The 9,068-nt window shown below is 38.3% G+C and overlaps 1 protein-coding gene across 4 annotated transcripts; it reads left to right on the top strand.

The window, feature by feature from the left end:
• Nucleotides 1-1,800: 1,800 nt before the first annotated feature.
• On the top strand, nucleotides 1,801-7,925 carry LOC148041670 (protein STRUBBELIG-RECEPTOR FAMILY 6-like). 4 transcript variants are annotated; one of them, XR_015691277.1, is made up of 17 exons: nucleotides 2,328-2,987; nucleotides 3,317-3,446; nucleotides 3,531-3,602; nucleotides 3,708-3,773; nucleotides 3,919-3,990; nucleotides 4,081-4,152; nucleotides 4,244-4,315; nucleotides 4,469-4,534; nucleotides 4,667-4,732; nucleotides 4,943-5,226; nucleotides 5,335-5,597; nucleotides 5,901-6,160; nucleotides 6,246-6,384; nucleotides 6,469-6,608; nucleotides 6,695-6,851; nucleotides 6,946-7,094; nucleotides 7,595-7,674. XR_015691277.1 is itself a non-coding variant. In XM_087681141.1 (16 exons), the coding sequence occupies exons 1-16, from the start codon at nucleotides 2,143-2,145 to the stop codon at nucleotides 7,664-7,666; spliced, it is 1,992 nt and encodes a 663-aa protein (XP_087537267.1). In that variant the 5' UTR covers nucleotides 1,801-2,142; the 3' UTR covers nucleotides 7,667-7,925. The 4 variants fall into 4 exon arrangements, 3 of the variants coding, with proteins under 3 accessions (XP_087537267.1, XP_087537247.1, XP_087537256.1); XM_087681141.1 differs by lacking the exons at nucleotides 2,328-2,987; nucleotides 6,946-7,094 and adding an exon at nucleotides 1,801-2,203 and having other exon boundaries at nucleotides 7,595-7,925; XM_087681121.1 differs by lacking the exon at nucleotides 6,946-7,094 and having other exon boundaries at nucleotides 2,318-2,987; nucleotides 7,595-7,924.
• The last annotated feature ends 1,143 nt before the right edge of the window (nucleotides 7,926-9,068 follow it).

Raw genomic sequence — 9,068 nt, 5'->3', positions numbered from 1 at the left:
CCTCCACTACTTAAGTCCTCCCTCCCTCCCTCCCCCCCCCCCCCCCCCCATAACCAAATCTAAAAATACAAACTTGTCTCCCTCTCTTGATGATGAGCTAATATTATTGCTACTAGTGACATGATATATGAATATACATATCTTCATTAAAAATGGCATTGAGGATTCTATTTTTGTATTGTATTTGTTTATGATTCTATCATGTATAAACATATTTTAAAACCAAGCATAAACTATGATTATGATTAATTTATTTTTTGGTTTATGGTTTATTTTGCAAAAACATAGAGAGTCATCCTAGGAATGTAGCTCTAGTAGTGAAGAGATTGCTATTGAAGAGAAGAGACTAATGATGAGGAGACTACTCTAGTACACCTGCAACTAAAACATATGCTTGTGAGTAAATTGAACTAACATGTGATCCAAGATGAGGTGAGCATTTCGAAATGAATTGAAAGACTCACATAATGGGTGGGGAATGAGTACAAAAGCATTAACATGCATGGTAGCTCCATGTTGTAGGTGGAATGGAGTTGTCCTCCAAGTTTGATAAAGTGAACACTCACATGTGGTCTCAACAAGTCGCCAGCATTGATTTTCTAGATGCGCTCCATCTGAAGCATGCCTCACGTGGCTTAAACTTCTAATTTGTTATTTTTAGGTTTTTTTGAAAGCCTTGGGTTTCTAGATACAATTACTCCGATTTTAAGGGATGCATTGTACTTCGTTGTGATTTAGCTTCTTATAATGAAATGATTATAATTAAATGTCCCTTTCATTCTCTTAAAGTGTGTTATTTATAGATATGAAATTGTTTATTCACAAAGTGAAATAAATCACAATATTGAGAAGTTAACTTGTATCTTTGATTCTCTTCAAGTTTCATCCTTTAATTAATCAAATTGCATCTTTATTTAGACATATAGATAAAAATAGACATCTTTATTTAGATATGCTCATTGTATTTTTTTAAATATAAAAATCAAACAACAAAATCTATTTTCTTGAAATTTTCTTTTTTTGCTTTGGGAACAGCTCTATGGTTGCCAAGGAGGGTTAGTGTAAGGTGTGGTAGATTCATGAATTATAGATAAAAGAGAATAGATGGTTGCCATGTAAGGTTAGTGTAAGCTATGGTAGATTCATGAATTATAGATAAAATAGATAGATTTTCGGGATTTTTAGAGGCAATTCTCACAAAGGGGAAGGGCATTTTGTTGTTGGGGGATGATCGATTACTTACTTATTTAATAATTTTAGTAAATTGATTTGATTCAACTGTTGATTAATGGTGTTTTATTGAGCCAGAGTAGCTTCTAAGGCTTTCGTAGGCCTACTTCAATTGCAATAGAGAGAAGTAGAGGAAAACGAAAGCTCTTCGTCTTTCTTGGTTCTGTGAAGAGACGTACAACCAAACACACTTACTCCATTGTTGAAGCTCTCTATCTCTCTCTCTCTCTCTCTCTCTCTCTCTCTCTCTGTGGTGCAGAGCGCAAATCGCTGTCGTAGTCGGAGTGAGTGAACGAGAGTAAGTCATCAAGGGGTATCGAGCTTCGATCAACCGATTTCGACAAAAAGGACAACCACCCACATTCCCATTTCACCAACATTACCGGTATTTTTTATTACTCTGTTTACCCAGAGAGAGAGAGAGAGAGAGAGAGAGAGAGAGGCGTGACGCATTCCATCTTCCAAACTAGTCGTTTCCACATGTCCATTGAAAGCTCGGATTGGATATACCCATTCCGATCACCATTAGCAGCAGCCTACTTTGTGCTCTTTTCCAACTTCAATCAATTTTAGAATTCATGTCCTAAAGTAGGGCACTATAGAGCATTGTGTGCGGCTTTTATTAGAGAGTAATGGAAACATATCCAGATGTATATGCAGCAAAGACTGCCCAATAATTGCTAGATGAAGACGCAACACTTTCAAACCAACCACATGCTTGGTTAAGCATAGTCCTCTGTAACTTGTGCATGTATGCAGCATAGACTGCCACGAATTGATAGATGAAGATGCATATTATGGCCGTTTATGTGGCATGTCATCCTTTTTCAGCCTTGCCTTCTTATGCTTTGTTATGCATAGTCCTCTTTAATCCACATGTACATGCAGCATAGACTGCCAGGAACTCAATAGATGAAGATGCATGTTATGGCCACTTATGTAGCATGTCACTGCTTTTCAGGCCCACCTTCAGGTCCACTCTCTGTTTGGTTAAGCATAGTCCTGTTTATGGTTGATGTCAATCATTTGAAAGTTACTGGTTCTTAAAGTAGACATGTTATATCTTGTTCTAATGTCAGTACAATGATGATGATGGCGATGATCCCTCTTAATGATTCTTATAGCCATGGGCATGTTTCCTAATCACCCTTATCCGAGGCATGAGAATAGACAGCCACAGACTAAAGCTTCCCCAAGAATCCTCCAGGGTGGGCCTTAAAAGATCCTTACACTTATCTTCTGCTTCAGCTTGAAGCAGCATGCTTCCTGTCTTTAAGGGTCATTTTCTTTTATTGTGCCCAATTCACTTTCTTAAAACACTTGCGTTTTGGTTGCAGATAAGCAGAGTTTTTGACCTGCTTGTACAACATGATCTACCCTTAGTTTCTTTCCCAAACTTGCCAACAACAGTGTTCTCGTTGCAACTTTCAAGGACTTATTTTGTTTTCTCCATCTAATATACTCTCCTTCCCCATTAGTGTATTGATGTACAGAGACTGATTCAGCTGTTGCACAAACTCAAGAAGATTCCATTTCTGTTGTACAGATGGAACGTTATTGCAAATTTCAGTGTAAAAATGAGAGTGCAGCAGATAGGTGGCAACATTATTTTACTGCTGATACTGGTAGTGCTCAGCGTGTGTCATTGATGACCCTGGAAGTATTTGGAAGAATTATGACGAGCAGAGCGTGCATCATTGCAGTATCTGTGTTTTGTCTGATTGTAGCAGCTCAAGCATCTACAAATAATGAAGATAGTATGCCAAAGAACCTGTCATGTGTTCATAGATTTGAAGATCAGTGTTAAAGGAACCAGACGTTCTATCTCACCTATTTATACAAAATTGGAAACCAAAACAAAAGAATTGATCATGTTAAAATGATATTGGAGTTCCTTGGTACTGACAAGGATTCTTGGGTCTGATGGATCTCATATTACAAATTAACTTGAGATCCTTATGATATTTGTTGTAAACTTCAAATATTTAATTGGGGCTGGATGAGCTTTTATGTGGACTTCCTTCATTGAATCTTCTTTATTTTGGCATGATAATTAATTGTGTTCCTTTCCTGGTGTTTTTCCCAGTCTATGCTTTGAATGAGCTATATGTAGCTCTAGGCTCGCCACCTTTAAATGGTTGGAAAGTGAGTGGTGGTGATCCATGCCTTGAAAATTGGCAGGGTGTTGCATGTGCTGGTCCCAATGTCACTTTATTGTAAGACTCTTGCTACACCGTGATATTGTTGTAACATCGAGTTTACATGATTCATGTTTTTTTTTGTGGCCATTTCATACACAGGAACCTTGCAGGTCTTGGTTTGACAGGTGGACTAGGCACTGCATTAGAAAATCTTACAACATTGATAGTATTGTACGAACTACAGACCCCTCAATTTTGGCATCTGGACTTTTTAAAGGCCTTTCATGGATCTTACAGCTCAAATGAATTTGTGTTTCCACTTGGTGTATGGTGCAGAGACATAAGCAACAACCAGGTATCAGGTGGTTTACCTTTCCAGCTTCCACCACATGCACAACAGCTGTAAGTGATGAATGCTGTTTAGCTTACCTTTGCAATTACTCTCGTTTGTAATATTCAAGGTTAATTTATTGCATGAGAGTTGCAAGAATCCTCTGAGTGCCCTTTTAATAATACTACAAAGGTAGTTAAAGTATCCCATGTACAGGAACCTATCGGCTAATCATTTTTCTGGGGATCTGCCACAATCACTTGCTGGCTTGAATGACTTAGCTGTTCTGTAAGTGTGTACAGTGTTTCTATGGAAGGAGGCTAAGATGCCAGATATAAAGTTGCAATCTTGGCAATTATTGAATCAATTTCCTGGCAGGAACGTCAGTGGCAATTCCTTATCTGGAAACCTTCCTGATGTATTTGTTCAGTCAGATACTTTATCCACACTGTAGGTGAATGAAGACAAAAGACTCTACAATTATCAGGTTCTTTTCTGAAAGATCACAGGTCATGGAAAGTTGGATTTTGATTTTTGGCAGGGACATTTCAAATAATGAATTCATTGGACAGCTTCCAGCATCCATTGGCAATCTAAGGAGTCTCAATGAGCTGTATGGTTCTCTGTTCATCTTTATCATCAAAATTGGGTTTGGTAGGCTCATGTGCATTAGGTTTCTACCAGCTTATGCCACTTGAACAAGTTACAAATTTGTGACAGGATTACACACTCAACGGCAATATTGAGTTCTGCTACATATTGGCAGGTACTTGCAGAATAATCAATTCTCTGGAAAGATAGATGTACTGGCAAAGCTACCTCTAAAACTGTTGTGAGTTTTTTCCTCTTTCTACTACATATCTTAGTCCAAAGGGTTGAGCTTTGCTTGCTAGCATTGTAAATGTGAGCTCGGTTTATGCGTCTTAATTTATGCTGTCTCAACTAATGCCTCTGGTTGTTTCAGGGATATTTCAGGCAATAAATTTACTGGTTGGATTCCATCAGAATTGAAAAGCATTCCTTCTCTACAGTGAGTGCAGGATGATTTGGAGGAAAATTTATTTAATACTCTGTTGTCTGTTGTACTTGGTTTCTGTTTGATGTACTAGAAGGGAACATGTTTATTTATCATTTCAAACATTGCTTGCATTTACTGGAAGTGCAGTTAGTGGACAGGAAGCTTTTCCAGAATAGTTGGTACTGGTATTTGTGGAGTTTGTCATACTGGTTCAATGTGCAGGTTTGCAGGGAACTTTTTCAACACTTCTACACCCCCTCCACCACCTCTTTTATCAACCTCTGAACCTGCAACGGGTCAGCCTCCTGCCAACAAGCAAACAAGGCTTGGTGGAGGTTTCTTAAACATTGGAAGGTTGGTGGGAATCATTGTGGCAACTCTCCTTGCAGCTGTTGTGGCTGCTTTGGTTGTCCTGTTTTTTGTTTTTAAGTCCCGTGATAGACAAATAGAGGACAAGAATGGAAGGGAAGTTTTCTGGCAAGGTCACTTTATTTCATCATGGAAAGGTTAGTTTCTATATGTGAGTTGTGTGTTCTTTGTAGGCCTTTCAAGTGCTTTTAGTCGGCCAAGCTCTCATTGACTCTGAGATGTATGAATCTTATTAAATGGATCAGGAGAAGATGATCATAAGGAACTCTCACAATTGAAGCTCAGAGGTTCTCCTATTTTGAAGCCACCGCCAGCTGATAGCCATGCTGTGAAGAGTGGAAATGATGCATCTGTGGCAGTCCCTAGCAGTAGTGCTGATGAAAAATCAGTTGCCAGGGTCTACACATTTACAGAGCTGGAGCATGCAACACAAAATTTTGATTGCAAAAACCTTATTGGAAAAGGTGCTCATGCAGAAGTTTACCGAGGCCAGCTGCTGGATGGCAAGGTATATGTTTACCTGATTATATATCTCCATTCTACATGCTTCATGCATGCCATGTGGCTTTATTATTTGGCAAACCTATGGTCTTTAAACCAAATATGTTTGCTCGCTCAATTGTCCTGCCCTGTTGTATGCATAATCTTGTTTGGCTGTCTCTGTATGCATGCCATCTGTGCATTTGAAGATAAGGAGCAGTATTTTCTTATTTCCTGTGATTTGATTTGCTTTTCACATGTCTGAGGCGTCAACTGCTATGAAATTGTCATCATGTATCCATCATAAATTTGGACCTTCCTTTTTGCACAGTTGGTGGCAGTCAAAAGGTTGGATTCCTCTATGGTAGGAGTGAACTTTTTGGAACTCGTATCGCGAATAGCACGACTTGACCACACTAACATAACTCGGCTTGTGGGTTACTGCATGGATCATGAAAAGTATTTTCTTTTGTACAACTACATAGGCAATGGGACGCTCCATGAAAATCTACATTCTGGTCTGGAAAGAAGCCAACGCCTATCCTGGAATCTGCGAGTGAATATTGCACTAGGTGTTGCAAGTGCCCTCGAGTATGTAACTAAGTTTGAGGTCTGATGTTTCATATTTGAGTCATTATATTTTGCAGAATGAGCCATTGGCACATTCTTCTGGCAGGCATCTGCATGAAGTGTGTGTCCCAGCAGCGATTCATCACAAGTTGACGTCTGTCAATATTCTACTAGATTACAGTTTTACTCCTCATTTATCAGATTGTGAGCTTGCTGCTCATTTTATTCTTAATGAACAGCATCAGGTGCTTATCTATTCAATGCGTTTTCTTTCTGAAACAGTTTGAGAAAGAATATGTAAGTCTTAGATGTCCATGTCTTGCGTGCAGACTCCTGTGAATGATATAGAGGTTTCTGGATACATGGCACCAGAGCACACAACATTGAGTACATACACTTCCAATAGTGATGTTTACAGCTTTGGGGTGGTGATGTTGGAGCTTCTGACGGGGCGCAAAGCATATGACAGGTTGGGTCTTTCTAAAAGAATATCTGATTTCTATGAGTGATCAGTTCTTAACACCTCAGTTGTTATGGATTTGTGAATATTAACAGCACAAAGCCCAAGTCAGAACAGTCTTTGGTGAGATGGGCAGTTCCACAGCTGCATGATATTGATTCCCTTGCCAAAATGGTGGACTGTTCTTGTAAAGGGGCTTGTTCCAAGAAGGCAATTTCACGTTTTGTGGACGTTCTCTCTCAATGCATTCAGGTGCATGTTCGAGTTCCCTGAATGGTTTTGGTTTAGGCTTGTGGCACCACGAATTGAACTGACCATTTTTGGTACTTGCATGCTTCACTTTCAGGCAGAACCAGAGTTTCGGCCAGCAATGTCAGAAGTTAGACAATCTTTAGCTCAACTTATAGAGCAATGAAATTTGAGGGTTATAATTCTGGACAAGTTAAAACAAGATTTCAATGAGTAATCTCAGCAATGGCCTAGCTTAACTGAGCAGTATGTTCTAAGGACTGCCATGATCTAGTATCCTTAACAAAGCAATCAAATCATCTAATTTTGTATGTCATGGTCTTACCGATGTATGTCCATACATGAATGCAAACAAATTTTCAACGAACAATCTGCACAATGGCCTAGCTTAACTGAGCATTATGTTTCCAAGGACTGCCATAATCTAGTATCCCTATCAAATCAATCATCATCTATATCTAGTGTCCATAAGCAAGTGCCCTTAACAAAGCAATCATCATCTAATGTTGTATGTCATGGTCTTACTGCTTGTTCACCAGTACATGAATCCATTCTCATCATCAATCACTAAAGTTATGATAGCCCAACTTGTGGAGCAATGCACTTGAGGATTATAATCCTGGATAAGTTAACCAAATTTTCAATCAGGAATGGCCTAGCTTACTAACCTGCTTCTAAAGGCTGTTATAATCTAGTATCTTTAACAAAGTAACCATCATCTAATGTTTTATGTCGTAATCTTACTGCTTGTTCGCCCATGCACGGTGCAACCTCAACATCATGCACAGGTTATTATAGCTCAACTTGTGGAGCAATGAAATTGAGGGTGTAATTCTGGATAAGTCAAACAAAATCCCAATGAAGCAATCTCAACAGTGACCTTGCTTAATTAAGCATTATGCTTCTAAGGATTGTGACGATCTAGTATTCTTAACAAAGCAATTATCACCAGATTTTGTATGTCATGATCTTATCTCATGTCCATCTACACGTGAATGCAATCTCAACGAAATACTGGAGTTATTATTCCTTGAAAAATAATGTAGATATAAAAGCCTTTAATTTGAACGAAGATGTGAAACATATATTCATTCAATCAAGGAACTTATGTCTTCTTATGGTCTTCCTCATCTTAATTGCAATCTTAAAACATCCTACAAGTCATAGTGCTCTTGAATGGCATCCTTAAATTGTTCAAAGACAACAAAATGACAAACATGCCATGGATTTTAGATGTCAAAATTACAAATTTAGCCTTTATGCAGTCATTAGGTCCATAAGTACCACTTGCAACTTGTACATCTAGCTAGCAAAGCACAAAGCTTGCATGTCTCTAATCATTGTTGCTTATTCTAGCAATATCTTCAAGGTTTCATGGTCACATGTAAAAAACTTGGTTTTCACTCTAGGTTGTTTTGTATATCTTCTCTATTGATACCTCTTAGTATACTTTGTTTTGTGCTCTCTCAAGTTGCTGCTTCTCTAAATTGTGTGCTTGGAACCCTAAATCCAACATGAATGTCAATGGTTGGAGCTATTTTAAGGAACTTCTCTTGTAGTTTCATGTAGACATTGTCCGCATGCACTTTCTCTTGCTTTTCCACACTTCATGCTTTCTAAATTCTTGAATTTTTGTTTATGGAAGTTTAAATTATGGTGAGAGATTTCAATAATCACAACATTCAAAGACGAGCAAGCATTCCAAAATAAATCCCTAACTATCTACTACTTCAAAACACATTATACCAAGTACACCTCTACCTTTGCTATTTCTCTTTTCCTATTTCTCCTTTGATTTATAACACATTTATGACATCAATGTTATTTTAGCTTATGATGGGGTCTAATCGTAGTGTCTCTAGCTTTTTCTCTAATTGAGACCATTTATAGTAGTAAATTGGAATGGTAGTCTTGATAATAATGATGGCAAATTTTACCAAGAACTTAATTCACTTGGTTCAGTGAGCCTTCCTCTTGTTGTGTGGCCACCACCGCGTTAGGTGCCATTACTAACTTGATCGTAGGATCCTCTTCAAATGGCTCCTTACTCATACCAAAACACCATTTCCCTAATCTCAAACTTACATTATATGACTCAAGTTACAATGGCGTTATAAATGGATACATTACATCCTTGTCCCCTTAGAAAATCAAGATGTTCTCATCTTGAAAGAAAATGGGGATACTAGTTTATGAGGGTGGTTTCTTGTATCCATGTGG

The sequence above is a fragment of the Lygodium microphyllum genome, chromosome 1 (genome assembly GCF_053477565.2).
Source record: "Lygodium microphyllum isolate KBCC chromosome 1, Lygodium_microphyllum_v1.1.10, whole genome shotgun sequence".
Classification (NCBI taxonomy): Eukaryota; Viridiplantae; Streptophyta; class Polypodiopsida; order Schizaeales; family Lygodiaceae; genus Lygodium; species Lygodium microphyllum.
The sequence above is the reverse complement of the archived record's forward strand: the minus strand, read 5'-3'. Positions and strand labels throughout refer to the sequence as shown.

What these genes read in the sequence shown, in the direction of transcription:
- LOC148041670 (XM_087681121.1), top strand. Translation starts at nt 2,777, where the DNA reads ATGGAACGTTATTGCAAATTTCAGTGTAAAAATGAGAGTGCAGCAGAT. An exon ending in GCCAGCTGCTGGATGGCAAG is followed by an intron (nt 5,598 to 5,900) that starts GTATATGTTTAC and finishes CTTTTTGCACAG; the next exon opens with TTGGTGGCAGTCAAAAGGTT. An exon ending in TTCTTAATGAACAGCATCAG is followed by an intron (nt 6,385 to 6,468) that starts GTGCTTATCTAT and finishes TCTTGCGTGCAG; the next exon opens with ACTCCTGTGAATGATATAGA.